General features: G+C 39.4%; 1 protein-coding gene and 1 pseudogene across 14 annotated transcripts in view; one reads left to right on the plus strand and one right to left on the minus strand.

The window, feature by feature from the left end:
- KTN1 (kinectin 1) overlaps positions 1-20912 on the minus strand; it is a 123734-nt gene that overhangs the window by 53179 nt on the left and 49643 nt on the right. For all 13 annotated transcript variants that reach the window (XM_080640548.1, XM_080640545.1, XM_080640544.1 and 10 more), the window contains exons 11-18: positions 9525-9691; positions 9032-9100; positions 7517-7554; positions 6793-6883; positions 5877-5945; positions 5336-5373; positions 5103-5184; positions 2218-2286 (exon numbers count right to left, since the gene is read on the minus strand). In XM_080640548.1, the coding sequence (XP_080496674.1) occupies positions 2218-2286; positions 5103-5184; positions 5336-5373; positions 5877-5945; positions 6793-6883; positions 7517-7554; positions 9032-9100; positions 9525-9691 (623 nt within the window). The remainder of the gene's footprint in view (positions 1-2217; positions 2287-5102; positions 5185-5335; positions 5374-5876; positions 5946-6792; positions 6884-7516; positions 7555-9031; positions 9101-9524; positions 9692-20912) is intronic.
- On the plus strand, positions 18252-19279 carry LOC308254050 (uncharacterized protein C3orf38 homolog; annotated as a pseudogene). The gene has a single exon. The product of its transcript is annotated as an uncharacterized protein C3orf38 homolog (transcript).

Consider the following 20912-nt stretch of genomic DNA (forward strand, 5'->3'; position numbering starts at 1 on the left):
TTTTCTGGGTAAGAATTAACACAATCAAAAACCATCTATAAGCCCTGACTGCATGGCTCAGTTGGTTGGAGCATTGTCCTGTACAATAAAAAGGTTTCGGGTTCAATTCTTTGTCAGGGCACATACCTACGTGTGTGTTTAATCCCCGATAGGGGATGCATACGGGAGGGAACCAATTGATGTTTCTCTCTCTGCCCACCCCCGCTATACACACACAACCCCTTTCTCTCCTCCTGGAATCAGTTAAAAAATGTTCTGGGGTGAGGATAAAAAATATCTATCTATCTATCATATTTAATCTCATCCAATTCACTGACGTTGCATCTCACAACCGATATTTTATGAAGCACTAAAAATTAAAAATGCTGCCAACTAAACTGTAACCAGAGACTGTAAGATACAACCAGACTTCAGAGATGGATGATAAATTAAGAAGTAGGAAAAAACCTTACAATTGATGAAATATCATCCCTCTTATAAGCTATACCTCAACAAAATGAAATAAGATTTAAGATAAGATTTAAATACCACTTTAGGATTAGAGGCATGAAGTCATATCCCTGCACTAAATATCATCTGCTCAGAATTTTCTCCTCTATTAACTTTAATTTGCAGGGGTAAAGAATATATAAAGTAATAAGGATTAAGCAAAGTACTTAATATCATATTGAAGGGAGGAGGAAAATAAGTGGATTATACCTGTTAAGATATTAACAATACTTCCAAAATACTTCCACAGTACTTGGCACAGCTACTTACATCACTTCAATACCTGCATAAATGTGGATTATAAAATAAAAAAGAAAGCATGCACCTGCTGAAAGAAGTGCTATCGTTTGCACTAACTTACATTTCAGCTTTTAAAGAGTGTGTTCTAAAAATTTAACGGTATTAGAAACACATGCAAAGCTTTTATTTTAATGTGTCATCTAATATCAAAAGTTTTTAGAATATTTTTTAAAACTGAAATTTGAAGAGTTGTGTAGGAAAAGAGTATGAAGACAACCCTCAGGAACAGACATAAAATGGATGTTGCCTAGGGCTCTAGTTTATGGAGCTACTGGAGGCACCATGCACGGATTCATGCACCAGGTGGGGTCCCTCGGCCTGGCCTGTGGACATCCCCCAAGGAGTCCCAGACTGAGAGAGGGAGCAGGCCAGGCAAACGGACCCCACCAATGCATGTTCGGGGCCGGGGAGGGACCACGGGATATCTCCAGGGCATGTCCGGCCTGTCTCGCCCATCCCAATCGGCCAGACCCCAGCAGCAAACTAACCTACCGGTCGGAGCCTCTGCCCCATTGGTCAGTGCGTGTCACAGCAACTGGTCGAATGAACAGTCAGACACTTAGCATATTAGGCTTTTATTATATAGGATGCTTATTCAGGCTGCTATAGTTTTGATGGCTTGCTATAAATATAGAAAAAAGTATGATGGCAGTATGGGGTGGAAATGAGATGGAAAAAAATATTCTAAGGGAAAGATATGGAGGTATAAAATAACTACTATATGCAAAGCACTAGGCTAAGCACTATTCATAAACTTACCCATTTAAATCTACCAAGCTTATGATGTAAATAAAATGTGAAAGACTTGGGATGAGAGGTTTCAGAAAGGATAAGCAATTTGATCAATATCACTGCATTAAGTGCTGGTATTAGGTTTCAAACCCTTTCTCTCTCCCTCTTTTTTTTTTTTTTTAATTGATTTCAGAGAGGAAGAGAGAGGGAATGAGAGATAGAAACATCAATGATGAGAATCATTGATCAGCTGGCTCCTGCATACCCCCTACTGGTGATCAAGCCAGCAACCTGGGCATGTGCCCTGACTGGGAATGGAACCATGATCTCCTGGTTCATAGGTGAGCGCTTAACCACTGAGCAACAATGGCTGAGCCAAACCCATTCTCCTTTTAGGGAACCATGCTGCCTTAGAGAATGTGAAGTTCCAAGTCTGAGGACTTTTATCCTCAGAACCGAATGCATCAAAATAACTTAAAACATTCTTTTTATGCATACTATTACATTTTTCTTTCCTTTGGGCGGGAGGAGGGTTACTTATAAGCATGTTAGCATTAACATCCTTTCAGGAAGAAAAGTTATATTTTCCTTAGTTTGGATATTTGATAAGCACAAGAACAATAAAAATACAATCAATATTTTCAAAGTAAATGAACTGGTTACTATTTAAAAAGAAAGGTTCGTGAAAAGCCTTACCTGTTCAGAAACAAGTGTCTGTAGCTTCTGAACTTCTAATTGTAATGCTTTGTTTTGGTCACTTAAAATCTGGAAGAAAGAATCTCAATTTACTGTTTTATTGAGAAAAGGTAACAATGCAATAATTTAAGTTTTTTAAAAAAATATCAAATCCATATTATTGCTTTAAGTACTAACAAAGTGGCAGGTGAATTATATACTAATGTACATAAGAATGCAAATTTCACATGGCTCCCGTTTCCAGATTTAATGAATATATTCCAGAGTACAGGAATACAGTACTATTATAAAGTACATCCTATCTAATAAAAGAGTGATATGCAAATTGACCGTACCTCCACTACACCCATCCTATCTAATAGGAGTAATATGCAAATTGACCATACCTCCACTACACCCACAAGCCACACACACAAGCCAATCAGGAGCGAGTATGCAAATTAACCCAACCAAGATGGCTGTGGCCACAGAGTGAGCAGGAGGCTTGGGTTTTCCCAGCAATGCAGGAAGGCAAGCTTTCCGCACACCCTGGCTGGCCCAGGCCTCCACTCAAGGCTACAAAGTTTCAATTATAGAAGATAAATAAATCCCAAGAAAAATGGCGGCAGCCACGGAGCTGGAGAGAGCAGGAGGCTTGAGTTGCCCCTGGCAATGGAGGAAGCCAAGCTCCCGCAGCCCTGGCCTGCCTTGGTCTCCACTCCAGGCTACAAAGTTTCAATTATAGAAGATAAATAAATCCCAGATACCAGGGCCTCCACTTGGGTCACCGGGGGGCATGGCCGGCCTGTAAACCACCACAGGCCCCTCGCCCAGGCCGCCCCACGCCCCAAGGGAACCCCCACTCTGATCCGGGACACTCTTCAGGGCAAACCAGCTGGCCCCCCACCCATGCGCCAGGCCTCTATCCTATCTAATGAAAGAGTAATATGCAAACTGACCATCACTCCAACACACAAGATGGCTGCCCCCATGTGGACACAAGATGGCCAGCAGGGGAGAGCAGTTGGGGGGGACCAGGCCTGCAGGGGAGGGCAGTGAGGGGCGAACAAGCCTGCAGGGGAGGGCAGTTAGGGGCAAACAGGCTGGCAGGGGAGCAGTTAGGCATCAATCAGGCTGGCAGGGGAATGGTTAGGGGGTGATCAGGCTGGCAGGCAGAAGCGGTGAGGGGCAATCAGGAAGGCAGGCAGGCGAGCAGTTGGGAGCCAGCAGTCCTGGATTGTGAGAGGGATGTCCGACTGCCCGTTTAGGCCGAATCCAGGTAGGATTGGGCCTAAACGGGCAGTCGGACATCCCTCTAGGGGTCCCAGATTGGAGAGGGTGCAGGCTGGGCTGAGGGACACACACACCCCGGCACGAATTTCATGCACCAGGCCTCTAGTGTATAATAATCTCTAAAACAAATTCTACCAAGCCCCCTATTTCAGTCATGTAGTTTATCCAAAACACTGTTAACACTGTGCTTTGAACTGCTTTCATGTGTATTTCAAAGAGTTGAACAGTTTTTGCCAATGGAATCTGGGAAACCCTGCTTTCTTAAGTGAGTACTAGTAAATAAAAGCCCCCAAGAAGCAAATCATATTACACAGAGATGCGCCCTGGGAATCAGAATGCAATCAAGCTGGTTGGCCAGACCAGAAACTAGCACTGCATCAACAACAAAGGCAGAGAGAACCATCACAAACTATGAACTGAAAACTGTAGAGAAAAGGCTGGAGCAAAACAAATTTCAAAAGTCTGTTACAAAAAGAAATAAGATAATCTAGGCAAGAGGAATCTGTTAAATTCATTGCTTGTATAAGTCCCCAAATAAACTCTAGAAACACTGTTTCAGAGTCATCCTACCTAATAAAAGAGTAATATGCAAATTGGCCATCGCTCCAACACACAAGATGGCTGCCCCCATGTGGTCAAAGATGACTGCCCCCATGTGGACACAAGATGGCCGTCACAAGATGGCCAGCAGGGGAGGGCAGTTGGGAGGGACCAGGCCTGCAAGGGAGGGCAGTTGTGGGCAATTAGCCCAGCAGGGGAAGGCAGTTGTGGGCAATCAGGCAAAAAGAGGAGGGCAGTTGGGGGTGATCAAGCCTGCAGGGGATGGCACTTAGGGGTGACCAGTCTGGCAGAGGAGAGAAGTTGGTGGTGACCCAGACCTGCAGGAAAGGGCAGCTGGGGGGGACCCAGACCTGCAGGGGAGAGTAGTTGGGGGGGGGGCAGGCCTGCAGGGGAGGGCAGTTAGGGGTGACCAGGCCTGCAGGGGAGGGCAGTTGGGTGGGACCCAGGCCTGCAGGGGAGGGCAGTTGGTGGGGGGACCAGACCAGTAGGGGAGAGTAGTTAAGGGCAATGAGGCTGGCAGGGGAGGGCAGTTGGGGGTGACTGGGTCAGCAGGGGAGGGCAGTTGGGGGGGACCAGGCCTGCAGGGGAGGGTAGTTAGGGGGGGGCCAGGCCGACAGGGGGGGCAGTTAGGGGTGACCAGGTTGGCAGGCGAGGGCAGTTAGGGGCAATCGGGCTGGCAGGGGAGCAGTTAGGCATCAATCAGGCTGGCAGGGGAGTGGTTAGGGGTGACCAGGCTGGCAGGCAGAAGCGGTTAGGGGCAATCAGGAAGGCAGGCAGGCCAGCAGTCCTGGATTGTGAGAGGGATGTCCGACTTCCCGTTTAGGCCCGATCCCAGTAGGATCGGGCCTAAACGGGAAGTCGGACATCCCTCGAGGGGTCCAAGATTGGAGAGGGTGCAGGCTGGGCTGAGGGACATCCCCCCACCCCCGTGCACGAATTTTGTGCACAGGGCCTCTAGTTAAACATAAAAGTAGTATTTCTAGATTCACTTCAACTGAAAACTATTACAAGGTTGTTCAAAAAAAGCAGAGATGACAAGCTTAATCACACACCTTAAATTCTTCCATTTTGTTTGAAATTTCACACTGTAGCTGCTCTTCAAGCAGTCTTATTTTATCATCCTTAACACGAATACTATGAGGAAAAAATCAATTAAAACACGTAATATATTCAGAAAGTGTACATAAATTATGTGCACAACTATGTTATAAGCAGCAATATTTCCTATAATTATATTTGGACATAAATGTATGAATGACTCCATATTCAACAATACATTAATTACCTTTTATGCATTTTCTCCAGTTCATGTGCAGCAGCAGCCTGTGTTTAGAATGAGATGAGAATTATGTCATTTCTCAGGCAGTACTCTAAATTATTTTTTTTACTTATTTTTACATATTAAAAAGTTACATTTTTATATATTTGAAGTAAAATTAAAGCAATATCAATACATTTTGCTATCCAATATTTTATACTTCTTATTGATCAACTTTTATCCTAATAAAAAGATATGTGCTTTTTTAATTAAATGGTAGAAAGCTAAAACAAACCAGCACATTAAAAGTGCTTTAACTGTTCCTTTGCTATATCAAAAGTGGTCAATTCTTTGGATCAAACATTAATTTCAACATGAAAATAATTAATATCTAGATGGGTTGTGAGAGGCATATAAAATAGAAAAGGCATTCAACAACATACCATGAGTAACCATTACATTTATTTACTGTCTACATGAGTAAAATTAGAGCTTGCAATACCAATAAAAATAAGTATAGACAAACTGAAATTCTAAGGTAAATGCTTAAAAAGCAATAAAGATCTACCTGTTCATTTGCCAAGGCCTGTAATTTTTGTACTTCAGCTTTTAATAAGAAATTCATATTCTGTATATCCTAGAACAAGAAGAAAAAAGAGAATTAGAAAGACAATATATAGCCGAAACCGGTTTGGCTCAGTGGATAGAGCGTCGGCCTGCGGACTGAAAGGTCCCAGGTTCGATTCTGGTCAAGGGCATGTACCTTGGTTGCGGGCACATCCCCAGTAGGGGGTGTGCAAGAGGCAGCTGATCGATGTTTCTCTCTCATCGATGTTTCTAGCTCTCTATCCCTCTCCTTTCCTCTCCGTAAAATATCAATAAAAAATATATTTAAAAAAAAGAAAAAAAGAAAGACAATATAATTGACTTTGAAGCTTGTAAAACGCTCTTCTACTTAAGCAAAGGTCTCAAAGCAAAAGTCTCAAATTATAATTTCTTAAATGAGGAAGAAAAACTGTCAATTCCTGTTGTTTAACATATTTCCCAAATTACTGTCAATTGTATCATGTGAGAAAAAAACCTTTAAATTTTTCCTCTTACAGGGCTAAAAAGGATTTTGTAGTTTAGAAAAGAGACACTTTTCAGATGAGTTTGAGTATTTTCTCTTTTTTTTTAAATATATTTTTAATGATTTCAGAGAGGAAGGAAGAGGGAAAGAGAGAGAGAAAAATAAAAGATGAGAGAAAATCATTGAACAGCTGCCTCCTGCACATCCCCTACCAGGGATCAAACCTGCAACCCAGGCATGTGCCCTCGACCAGAATCGAACCTGGGACCCTTCAGTCCACAGGCCGACGCTCTATCCACTGAGCCAAACTGACTAGGGCTAGAATATTTTCTTCTTCATAAACACATGTGCTGGTTACAAGATCAGGGTAACAATGACTGTAAAATATTGCAGCCATTTATAATAATTACTGTACCTTAAGTTCCTCCTCTTTACTTGTTAAATGATCATGTTCATTTGCTAAAGAATCTTCAGTCTGTTTTATCTGCTTATCCTTTTCTGCAATCCTTTAACGGGAAATACATTTGCACATTCAATAAATATTCAGAAGTCAAACCACAAATCAAAGCAGTTTCTCACATAAACTGTACCTTTCATTTCTGTAATCCCCCTTTCAGTGAAGGAATAACTGTCATATGCATTACTACCACTCCTTAAAATACCTACCCCTATTTTAAAACTTTAGGTCAAATAAGTAACTTTTTTAAGCTCACAAGCCTGGCAATGTCAAAACCTGAGTTTAGGGTTTCTGAACTCAATTACACAATACACAAAAACACAGAACTTCGTTTTGGCCACCACCGTATAGTTAGATACAGAGTACCTGCAACTACTTGGACACAATAACTTTCACTGATCTCAAATCATAATTATCTCTCCCACATAAATGCTCAAGACCAAATTAAAAAAATTTCCCCGATTCTTTTTATGATGAAGACAAAAACACAGAACGTTTAACTTTTCAGGAACCAAATCATTGAGAGGGAGGGGGGCTGGCGAGAGGGTGAGAGTTGCTCCAAATTTAGTTGCATTTTCTGAACAAGTTAGAATATAAATTTAACCATAAGTACTGAATCTAGGAGGTAATAAGTTAATGGTGATTAAGCAATTATAAGAGAAATGTAGACAGGCAAGCTTACACTTTATGTAATTCTTCCGCTAGAACTGAAGCAGAGGTCTAAGAAAGAAAAACAGTGTCAACATAAAAGCATTTAGGACAAAGTTTAAAAGTTTCACAATAATCATTAAGAATTAAAGTGTATAAAATTATTAAGGCATCATCTAGCCCATAACAAGTGTTCATTAAATAGTAGGTATTATTTTGAAGGCAAATTTGATCAACAACAACCAACAAAGAAACAAAACATTGGGAAAATAGCCATGAAGTTCCTTTTTCATCCCTGTACTTCCTTTTCCTTAGTAACGATTTCCAATAATTAAATGATACAGTTCATGATTAAGGTAAGAATTAAACTTTTTGGTAATACTTATGCTCATCTTTACTTTTTAAAAGGTACTTATAGCATCCTCTAAGTATTTAATTCCTAATAAATTTTCTAGAGCTCTCTTTCAGCTAATAACTTGGATTTTAATCCAATTTGAATTGATAATTTATATATACATACACATCCATAAACACACAAACATCCTTCCCTATATTAAATAATTCTTCCTAATTAATTTTAGACTAGTTTCTACAAAGAAAGCAAATGGGGGGGGTGAGGATGGGAGGAAATGTTTGCTATCTCAAAGTTTTAGGACTTTAAATTTGCCTGAAACTTTAAAAACAAGTTTTTAATGTTAAAACTACTTTTTATATAGAAAGATGACGTTTATTCCAAGCTAATCCTTTTTCTACAAACAATTTTTAGAATTTTAAAGAATTAAAATTCACAACATGTATATAATGGAAACAAGTTAAATACTCGCAAGTTTTTTCTTTTTTCTCACTGTTGTATTATTTATATTCCAAAGACTATATCTACCTATCTACCATAATAAAAAGATATATCCTTTTTTTAATTAAATGGTAGAAATATAAACCAAATCAGCACATTAAGAGTATTTTAACTGTTCCTCTGATATCTCAAAAATAGTCAATTCTTTGGATCGAACATTAATTTCAACAACAAAATAGTTAATACCTAGATTAAAATGCTGCTAAAGAAAAACAGGCCTTGTAATACCACTTGCAAAACTTTGGAAGGTTTCTCCACTCACTAAACTGAAATATAAATCTTAAAGTGATCCTTTTATATATATAATCTGAGAGTTATGATCAGCATACTGCTACCACCTGAGGGAATATAAAATTTTCCTTTATGGCTAGTCAATAGTAGAGAACACTTCTAATAGACAAATGACTATTCTTGACACCATTTGGCTAGTTCCTCCTGTTTTGTGACAGAATTGTGGACATTTTTTCTTCCTATGGCAAAAACTCTCTAACCCACCTCTCAATTAACTGAATTTGAATTTCTTATTGTTTCTTATTATGATTATCAGAGTGTTTAGCACTCAGGATCATCAATGCTGATTCAATGACTAGTCTCCCAATGACTAATCCAGTGCTCAGCACTCAATAGGCACTCAGAGGATTAGTTATACAGCTAGGAAGCTATTAGTAATGATAAACAATAAGAGAGCACCATTACCTGGGCTGCTATCTGGGAGTGGAATTGTTGAATTTGAGCTTTCAAAGCCTCATTCTGTTCCAAAATATCCTTTCATAAACAGCAACCAAAAAAGAGAGGGGGGGAAAGTGTGCTGTTACTAAATATACCAATGCATACAAACAAAATGAGTTACAGGTACATGTGTTTATTTTTAGAAAGGCATTCTTTGATTCCAAAAGACGTCATTTTATAATAATGATTAAGCATTCTTCTAAGAGAGTTAATTTACAAGGTAGAAATTAAGAATATGTTGTGTTGTTCCTAATGTAATACAAAAAGCCTAAGACTGTGGGTGAGGACATCTTTAAGTATATATTCAAAAACACCATACTGTGACAAATACTCAAAGATTAAGTTTTAATTATTCATCACCACTCCAGAATTAGGACAAGGCAGACTATCCTCCCTCTTCTATTTAGATACACCCAATTCCTGCCCACCTTTATTTTTTAAAAGAGATAAAACTAGATACCTGAACTTGCATTTGTAGAGACTCTTCTTTATTCACCCTTTTTTGCTCCAATTCCATTAACTGCATTAGTCTTTGCTCCAACTGCTGTTTTGATACCAAGGTATCTGTAAGCTTACTATGCAGACTCTGTACTTCATTTTCTTTGGCCACAAATTTACTCTGTAAATCTGTAACAAAGCATTGTATTTTACAAAGGTCTCTTCCTTTCCTGGTTACTGGTACTCATCTTTATTTAGTGTAGACATTATCTCCTCTGGAAAACCTTCCTTGAATGTCTCCTCTGCTCCCTCCTTCCTAACTGCATATGAACAGCCTATGTGCTTACTTTTAATCACAGTACCTGCCACACGATACTAATTCGTCTTCTCACCCAGCTTTTTGAAATCAGAGATTACCTTTTCTTAATCCAGAGCTGTGACCAATACTTGGCACAGAGTACATACTCAATAAATGTGTTAACTGAACAGTACGTGATGTTTAAAACTGTTACATGATTTCTTTTTTTTATTATTGATTTTTTTAGAGAGAGAAACATCACTGGGGAAGCAAAAACATCGATCGGGTTCCTCCTGCATGCCCTCTACTAAGGATTGAGCCCACAACCTGGCATGAACCCTAACCTGACACAGAATTGAACCGGCGACCTTTCTGTGTATGAGACGACACCCAACTGAGCCACACTGGCCAAGGCTATATCATTTCTTAATTTCCAACACCTTTTAGTAAGTACTTTAGTAAGTTATTTAGTGAATTTCTTCTAAATTCCCTGTATTCTTCTACCTGGAAAGCAGAGAAAGATGCTGAAAGCTGACAAATGTCCTGGTGTAAGACGAAGTAAAAATTTTCTGTCTGCTTCTCTTCTAATAACCCCAAGACAGAGAGATAGAGAGAGATGAGAGAGAGAGAAAGAGAAAGATGAGAGAGAGAGAGAAACTATCCTTGATGCAATCATAAGTAAATGTAACTCCAAATCACAAGAAATTAAGACAAAATGAATGGCGAGATGATCACTAACTTGGAGGAAAGGGAAAGGGTTCTAGAAACCTAGAAAGGCTCAGGAAATCATGATACCAGGCATTATGAGAGTTGCCTCCTGGCCCCATAACACAATCAAGTTCAAAACAGAGAGAAGGGATAACACAGGCAGAACATGGTTGACTACCACCAAGAATAGAGAGGGAAATAGAGGGAAGAAGGAATGTGTATATGTGTACATTAGATATGTTTTAAGAAAGGTTAGATGTTTCTTCCATAAGAAGATACTAGTATCAAAATGGAACACAATTCATAAAAGAGCTCCTGAAAATTAAAGACATAATAATAATGTCCAGGTTTAGAACTCAGAAGAGCACAATATCTCTTATCAGCAACAGAAGTTAAATCTGTGGGAAAATTATTTCCAACCCAGAACTCTACATCTAGTCAAACTATAAAACAAGCATGAAAGTAGAAGAATAAAAACATTTTCATATAGTCCTAACCGGTTTGGCTCAGTGGATAGAGCGTCGGCCTGCGGACTGAAGGGTCCCAGGTTCGATTCCGGTCAAAGGCATGTACCTTGGTTGCAGGCACATCCCCAGTAGGGGGTGTGCAGGAGGCAGCTGATCGATGTTTCTCTCTCATCGATGTTTCTAACTCTCTATCCCTCTCCCTTCCTCTCTGCAAAAAAATCAATAAAATATATTTTAAAAAAAAAATTTTTCATATATACAAACATATGTACTTCAAGGCTTATTCTTGTGAAGCTACTAAAACATTTGCTATTAAATGAGAGAGGAAAGCAAGAAAGATGGCAGTGACACAAGACGCAAAAAAAAGGATAAAGAGACAAAACTAAGTCTCAGGAAGATAGCTATGGAGCAAACCTAGAAAGTAAGGTACTCAAACAGGAAGACTGAGTACTCTAGACAGATAGCTCCAGGAAAAACTGATAGGGTCTCCATTATCTAACATGTTGAGAGGCTAGGGGAGGGGAAAATGTTAAAGGGAGCTTAACCACAGGTAAAAATTTAAATGGTAAAACAAAGACCAAGCAACTTAAAAACATAAAGCAATAATTAGCTCCAGAAAATTAAAACACTGTTCAAGAAAAGAATTGCAGTTTTCATATTTTTCTTGGCTCAGCACTGAGTACAGAGTCATAATGATGGAAAAAATGAATATTGACATGATCAAAAAGTATAAATGACCTTATCAGGAGGATGAGGGAAAGGTGAGAGAAATAGTGTAAGAGTATTAAGCCCTCATTTCCTATGGCAGAAAGTTAACTGATGCCTATCAAGAGATAGCAGTATAAATATAAATAATATGCTTAATTAGAGATATGATACAATTGCAACCAAAGAATAAAATAGCTAGGAATAAACTTAACGAAGGATGTAAAGGACCTATATACTGAAAACCACGAAGCATTATTAGAAGAGATTGAAAAACACACAATGAAATGGAAAGATATTCCCTGTTCCTGGACTAGAACAGTGGTCGGCAAACTCATTAGTCAACATAGCCAAATATCAACAGTACAACAATTGAAATTTCTTTTGAGAGCCAAATTTTTTAAACTTCAACTTCTTCTAACGCCACTTCTTCAAAATAGACTCACCCAGGCCGTGGTATTTTGTGGAAGAGCCACACTCAAGGGGCCAAAGAGCCGCATGTGGCTCACAAGCTGCAGTTTGCCGACCACGGGACTAGAAGAATCAACATAGTGAAAATGGCTATATTACCCAAAACAATATACAGATTTAATCAATCCTCATCAATATCCCAATATCACCCTGGCCACTATGATCAGTGGTTAGAGTGTCGGACCCACACACCAAAGGGTTGAAGGTTTGATTCTCAGTCAAGGGTTCCCTTCCCACCCGCAGTCGGGACAGGTATGTGAAGGAACCAGTGGATTTGTCTCTCACATTCATGTTTCTCTTTAGGTAACTAAATGCCTAAAGTATAGAAATTTAAAATGTGCTTACTCTAGTAATTAGGAATTCAAAATATGTTGCTTATTGGTCTAATTAAATCAGAAGGATTAATTCTGTGATCCCAACCAAATTTTGAATATAAAGACCAGTTTAAAATTTAATTGATATCTTAAGATAATTACAAAAAGTAATATAATCTTTAAATCATATATAGATACTTGTTTGATGGTTTTTTCCATGTTAAAATTTCAAGGCTTTAACCAAGAGATGATTCTTGGAGAGCTCCAAGGGCCCGGAGTAATTCAAAAAGTTATTCTCTCTTCTTAAAGGAAATATTTTGAAATCAAACCTATTTAATATACTTGAAATTGCATGGAAAGCTTTATCAAATAAAAATTAATAACTATATTTTACTTATAAATGTTATGAAAGTTTTGGCCTCTAAGGAGGACAAAACAAAATTTCTAAATAAAGCCAAATTTTTAACAGCAGAATTTTAAAACAATTTAAAATAATAACAAGCCCATAGCCGCCTGCATTCTTAATTAGGCTAGAGGTGGGGCAACCTTTGTGCCTTGTGAATCAGACATAAACATTTACTAAATTTGCTTTGCTTTGCTTATTAATTAAAGATACCTACTTAAATTATACACAATTAAATTCTAATAAAGCCACTGGAAACAGCTAGTGAGATTTCTGTTTGTCTGCAATGTAGTTTTGGCTTTAACAGTTTAGACCAGCCATGGGCAAACTACGGCCCACGGGCCGGATCCGGCCCGTTCAGCTGTTCTATCCGGCCCGCGAAGCCAAAAGAGTGGAGGGTTCTCTTGCTCTCCCCTCCACTCCTTTACTTTGAATTTATATTAGTTCACACAAACACTCCATCCATGCTTTTGTTCCGGCCCTACAGTCCAGTCTAAGAACCCATTGTGGCCCTCGAGTCAAAAAGTTTGCCCACCCCTGGTTTAGACAGTCACCATTTTTGGACTGCCTGACTTGGCAGCCGCCAAGTTGGCCTCATGGCTTGCCGCTCCCCTGGGGCCCGCCATCTAGAAACAGCAAAGGCCAACCCCTCTCTTTGAATAAAGTTACTGAGACCTCCCATGATCCCTCTGTACATACTAATTAGCCAAAGGGGATACTCTTTAAAAATAAGATTCTAAGCTTAATAAAAAGGAGAAATTTAAAAATTTTGGAATCTCTTCCACTAATATTTACAGGATAAACTAAGATTGCTGTTAAAGTTTTAAATCTGACAGTAAAATAGTAGTCAACTTTATGTAAAGTTACTTGTAACATAGCTAGCTATTCAGCTGTAGGCTTGAGCGCCAAGCAGCAGCTCTGTAGGTTGCTTGTCTTAAAGAAAGACAAAGAGTTTTAAATGAAACTCTCTGTAGCCTGAGAATTATTTTGGAAGGAAATAAAGAGAGGTTTTCTTCAAACACCTGAAGAACTGTAATTAAAAGTCAATAAATTTGGCCTCATAAACTGAAGTAAATAATTTGTGTTTTTGCCTCCTTGAATATAGCTAAAGTTACTCCTAGACTAATTGCAATTAATGTCATTTACTGTCCATAACCAAGGACAAGTAAAGTTAAAATTAATAAAATATATATATATACTTTATTTCAGACTAATTTAAATTGGCTAATTGAAATGAATGAATATTCAAAAATAAAAACTTAATTGTACTGGACAAAAAAACTGTTTCTGAAGTGTTAACTAAAATTTTTATTGGTAGTTCATCTCATAGTAAAATTGCCTCACATGCAATGACTCCAAAGCAGTCATATTTCTGTGCAAAAAATTAAAATTAAAAGTTATCAAGACTGCATTGTAAAAATTTCCAAAAGCCTCCTAATATGTAAATCAAAAAAGGGGGGATAATAGAGTAATATCCTGTAAGAAATAATATCCTATAAGTAAATTACATCAAGAAATTTTTTACTTTGAAAATTAATTTTCATTTGTAAATGCTAATAGCAAGACTCCCATGAAAAATCACATGGTGTCAAAATAAGCCAAAGGAAATTTATTTGGGCAAAAAATGAAAAAGGATCCCAAGTCAAATTTATAGAAAAGAATTCTTTATTAACCTTTGGTCGAGAATACGTTTGTATATTTCCAGAAAAGCCCATGTGGGTTCCTGCAACAGCGGATCCCAGAGAGAAACTGACCGGACTGCTCCAGCCATAAAGACATGAGGAGAAACAGTCCAGAGATGGAAGATGCTGAAGATGCCTTGCCATATTAGCAGTCAGCAGCTGTGCACCGCAGCAGGTTGCCCAGGACCAAGCAGAGAGGGTTGGACCTGCATTGCCACCATTTGTCCACCATCCAGAACTGAAATATCATTGCTGACATGTACACATAAGGAACTATTGGCCCAAAAAGAAACTTACTACAGACTGATTCATTTGCCTCTCAGCATAACCACTATTGCTTGTCTCATTTTTGTTCTTATATGTTTATTTCTAGTCTGCAGATGCAAGATTTTTTAAGGAAAAAAAGTGGAGGAGATGTTGGAAGCCGCCCATTGCCTTCACTAGCAGAGAGGTGTGGACAAGGAACCCAGAAGGCTGGTCAACCTTGAAGTTCTGAAAGGTCAGAGCCAACCACCCACTGTGTAGTTAAGACAATGGTAGCTAAAGCAACTTCCACCATTTTTTTTTTAATACATTTTATTGATTTTTTACAGAGAGGAAGGAAGACGGATAGAGTGTTAGAAACATCGATCAGCTCCCTCCTGCACACCTCCCACCAGGGATGTGCCCGCAACCAAGGTACATGCCCTTGACTGGAATCGAACCTGGGACCTTTCAGTCCACAGGCCCGCCGCTCTATCCACTGAGCCAAACCAGCCAGGGCGCAACTTCCACCTTTTAGTTTTATGTAAATCCTTGCTGATTGGCTATTATTGGAATTGCCTGCCTAAGGGTTATGGGTGTATCCCACAATCTGAATAAAAGGGATTGCAAGGCCAGAGCATGGTGGAGTCCTTCCCCTTGAGTTGGGCTCCTACCTGGCCCCCAATATTCCCAAATTTATACTTTCTTGTCTAGTCTCTTTCATTTGTGTGCAGCCTCCTCCAGAACCCGAACCCTGAACCACACGGGACGTCGGGGGGACACTCTCATGGAACCACAGAAGTCCCAGAATAGCCAAAGCAATCCTGAGAAAAAGAAAGAACCTGGAGGTATCACAGTATCTGACTTCACATTCTACAGAATTACAATAATCAATACATCATGGTATTGGCAGAAGAACAGACACACCGACCAATGGAATAGAATTGAGAGCCCAGAAATAAAACCACAGGTATATGGGCAAATAATGTTTAACAAAGGAGCCAAAAACACACAATGGAGAAAAGAAAGCCTCTTCAATAAATGGTGCTGGGAAAATGGAAAGACATATGCAAAAGAATGAAATTAGGTTAATTTGTCCCCATTTACATGAATTCAAAATGGATCAAAAACCTAAATATAAGATCTGAAACAATAAATTACAATAAATAGAAAACATAGATAGCAAACTTATGGACCTTAGTCATAGAGAACATTTTATGAATTTGATCCCAAAGGCAAAGAAAGTAAAGGCAAAAATAAATAAGTGGGACTATAACAAACTAAAAAGCTTCTGCACAGCCAAAGAAACTAACTATAAAAAAAAAAAAAAGGCAACCAACCAACTAGGAAATGGTTTTTTGCAAGCAACAGCTCAGACAAGGGATTAATATCTAAAATATATAAAGAACTCATACAGCCCAGCTGGTGTGGCTCAGTGGTTGAGTGTCAACACATGAACCAAAAGATCATCGGTTCGATTCCCGGTCAAGGCACATGCCTAGGTTGTGGCTTAATCCCCAGTAGGGGGCATGCAGGAGGCAGCCAATCAATGATTCTTTCTCATCACTGATATCGAGAGAGGGACTTATAATCTGATAGAGCACCTGAATTAATCTGAAAAATAATCATATTATTTTAAATTTTAGAACACATATACTTATGTGAATAGGGGGTTAAGTTTCTTATATGTGACTAAGGCGTTAAGTTTTTCTTAAAGTCTCCTTTACTCAAGGCCCATGCGAAGTGATTGAGGAGGTGACTTGGCTGTAAATCCAACAAGCAGAACCGATAAGCAGGGTCAGACCGACACACCAGGAGTCAAAACATCATCTAATCACCTGATGACTAAAGACAATAGCTGACGTCTGTGGATCTCCAGGGCTGCATGTAACTGCATTCCATTCCCAGTCTCATCCTAGCCCATGCCCCTTTATAATCCTGTCCCCCACACCTCGCTGTAAGACAGGATTTGAATGCTTGTAGGTACCCTGCCTTCTTGGTTGGCTAGCCTGTTCAATAAATGCCTTATATGATTCAACCCAGCCTTCATTACTGGACACAGCAACGGGCAGCCTGAGCCCACCCAGGAGTTTCCCAGTAACATTATTTTTATCTCTCTCTCTCCCTCTCCCTTCCTCTCTGAAATCAATTTTTAAAAAAAAATTTTAATAAGCAGAGGACCTGAACAGACACCTCTCCCAAAAAGACATACAGACAACTATCAGGTATATGAAAAGATGTTCAACTTCACTAGCTATTAGGGAAATGCAAATCAAAACTACAACGAGACACCACCTGTTAGAAAGGCTATTATCAACAAGACTAGATAGAGGCCTGGTGCATGAATTTGTGCACAGGTGTGGTCTGGCCAGCCCACCCCAATGGAGGCCTATCAGGCCAGGCAGGCGGGGGGGAGGGGGGGAGCTGTGGGAGGTTGGCCGCTGGACCTGCCCTCAAATGGGTTGGGCTGGCTGGGGGGAGGGGCACGGAGGGGTTGGCCAGCTGGGGACAGGACCGGCCAGGGAGAGGGACCATGGGAGGTTGGGGAAGGCCGATCAGGGCCCTGATTGGGCCGGTTGGCCACTGCAGTACACGTCATAGCAACCAGTCATTACAGTTGTTCCATCATTCTGGTTGCTTGGCTTTTATGTATATAGATAGGTAATAAGCATTGGAGAGGTTGTAGAGAAAAAGGAACCCCCACCACTGCTGTTGGGACAATAAACTGGTATAATCACTATGGAAAACAGAATGGGGGTTCCTCAAAAAACTCTTCTGTGTATCAACCCGAACAACTTGAAAACATTTACTAGTATTCACAAAGATATATGCATCCCTATGTTCGCTGCAGCATTATTCACGGTGACCAAGACATGAGACAATCAAAGTGTCCTTCAATAGAAAAAGAAGATATGGCACATACTAAGGAATACTACTTAGCCATAAGAAAAGATGAAATACTGGCATTTGTGACAACATGGGATGACCTTGAGAATATTATGCTAAGCAAAATGAGTTAGTCAGAAAAAGCTAGGAACCATATAATTTCACTCATATGTACAACATGGAACTGAAACTCAGAGACACAGATAGACAACTGTATAGTGGTTTCCAGAGGGAAGGCGGTGAGGGGTAGGTAAGGGGTAAGGGGACCAAATGTATGGTGATGGAAGATTATTTGACTTTGGGTGGTGGGCACACATTGCAATATACATATCATCTTATCATAGTAATGTACATTTAAAACCTATACGACCCTATTAACTAATGTCACCCCAATAAATTTAATTTTTTAAAAAAGCAGTTACTTCCCATTAAAAAGTCACTTATGTTAACATAAAGAAAGTTATGATAACCCGGGAAGGCACTTCCGGTGCCTGTTGCCAAGGCGCTGGCCCCGTGGGCCTAAAGGAGCGACTTTATTGACATCATCCTCTCCCCGCTTCCTGGGGGTCGAGATGTCGGGGCTCAGCTGCCCAGAAAGAGGGCTGTCGTAACCTGCTCGGCCTGCTGGATAATGACGAGATCATGGCCCTGTGCAACACCGTCACCAACCGCCTGGTGCAGCCTGAAGACCACCAAGATGCCATTCGTGCAATCTTAGTGTACAAAGTGTAAAAGAACTTCTGAGGCGTAAAAAAGTCCACCAAGATGTCATATTTAAGTACTGGCATCACAGGGGGTTGTTATACCTCCAGCTACTGAAAAACACAATCTTATCCAGCATGCAAAGGATCACTGGAAAAAGCAATTACATCTGAAATTGAAGGAAACACCAGAGCCAGTTAAGACCTCTTAGGACATTAGAGACTTTCAACAGGAGAAAGATAAAACTGAAAAAGTTGATTTCGGTCAATTAGGAGAAGCATTCTGTCACTGGTTCTTTGAACTTCGTAATTCTCAGAATCCTTTTTTTGGACCACCTCAAGATGAATGGGGGCCATAGCACTTCTGGCATGATGTCAAGCTTAGGTTTTATTACAACACATCTGAACAAAATGTGATAGACTACCATGGAGCAGAAATAGTGAGCCTTCGTCTGCTGTCACTTGTGAAAGAAGAACATCTTTTTCTCAGTCCCAACCTTGATTCCCATGAATTGAAATGTGCTTCTTCTCCCCATGGTCTTATGGTTGGAGTTGCTGGGACTGTCCACCGAGGGAACTCTTGTTTGGGCATTTTTGAACAAATTTTTGGATTCATCTGCTGCCCTTTTGTGGAGAATTCTTGGAAAATCAAATTTGTCAACCTGAGGATTATTGGAGAGGCTTCCCTTGCTCCTGGAGCATTAATGAAACCAGCTATTACATTTGAACCGAGGGATCTAGAGGCCTTTTATAATGTAATTGTCTTATGTGGTACCAATGAAGTACAACGTAATGTAAGGCAGACGGATAGTGGCACTGGAGACCAAGGTTTGTGCAGTGGAAATGAGGCATTGTTGAACAAAAGATAAGTGAGTTTAAGTAATCCTCTAAAGCACTGAGCACTGTATGTATGGAAACTATTCCAGATACTACACTGATATATTTTAGTTGAAATATCTTTTTTGACTACAGACTAACTTATGTGAATACTTGCCTCTTTTCTACCTGAGCTGCATCAAATGTTCTGAGGGCTTAATGCAGTTCATCAAATAAATCCCACTTTAGATGTTGTGCCCTAGAAACCAGGTAATATTTGCATTTTACTGAGTATAAATGTTCTGCTAATGTGTATACGTTTCATGTGGAAAAGGAGTGATGATGTCCAAGGCTTCCCTTTTTCAAGTTTCTTATAACAATCTGGATAATTTTACAATATTTAAAAAATATGCACTTTAAAAAAATTGCATATTTTAGAGATGTCTAATGTAAAATCAAAGTTCTTATTTTAGAAAACATCAATGACATTCATATGCAAAAAGTTTAATAATTTAGCAGGCATAGAAAAATTTACTTTGCCTTTTTAAAATCTGAGGAACCTATTTCAAAGTTATCTACTGTAGTCCAAGTTAGATATCTTATAACCTGCAACATTTTCTGAACTATTTTGGGCAGTGATAAGTGCTGTTCTCAAATCAGACTTTATTATCTAAGCTCTAACAGTTTTACAGGGCATTTATTGTAACACCATATAAAGGAAACATCCTGTTGAAATTTTTGTAAGGTGTTCCCAGTTTCTAACTTTTAATTGAATTACTGTTTTTCCTGTTGCTTGATCTTGGTTGAGGCGACCAAAAAATAAAAATAAAATTATAATGTAAGCATATACTCACTCACCACAAATTAAAATTATTAGGATTTTTTCACCTGTAACTTGTTTTACTAGGATTGAGTTATGCGGGTTAAGTTGCCAAATTAATTACATAGTTGCTTTAAAATTTAAATTTCTCATCACCCAGCAGCTACTTGCTGATACTGGATTTAGTTTGTAATTTTTAATTTTCAAATGCCATTTGGAAAAAAATTCATCTGGGAAATGCTGTGATGTTGTATTGCATGTTAACTTTTTACCTTTAACTCTGCTCATGATCATCTAGGGTGACTGAAAAGAATTTTGGAAGCAGGAGGAAAAACTCGTTTTTTTAATGCCATGCCTCTTATGAGGAGTACAAATTGATATGTCCTAAAATAAAAACTTAAAAAAGGGAAAAAAAAAAAGTTATGATAGAAAACACTAAAAGCAAAAGTAACTGCTTCAGATCAGAGTACGGTTTTATTATTTACTAGAGGCCCAATGCACAAAGAGATTCATGCAACAGGCCTTCCTTCCCTTGGCTTCCAGCACCAGTTTTCCTCCGGCACCCAGGACCCAGGCCTTCGCTCCGGCCAGAGTCTGCCATCTTTGCTGCAGACTCCGGCCAGAGTCAGCCGTCTTCATCTTCACTGCAGACTCCGGAGTCTGCAGTCTTCGTCTTCGCTGCGGCCAGAGTGCCGCTCCTCTAGATCCCTTCGCACTCCCCTCCCCCGCCCTCTCTCTCATAACCTGGAGCAGCTGGACAGCCGCCATCTTTGTCATTCTAATTTGCATATTCCCTCCTGATTGGCTGGTAGGCGTAGCAGAGTGATGGTCAATTTGCATGTTTCTCTTTTATTAGTGTAGTTAGTTACATAGTTTATATTTATATATAGTTTTGA

This window comes from Plecotus auritus (genome assembly GCF_963455305.1).
Source record: "Plecotus auritus genome assembly, chromosome: 1".
Lineage (NCBI taxonomy): Eukaryota > Metazoa > Chordata > Mammalia > Chiroptera > Vespertilionidae > Plecotus > Plecotus auritus.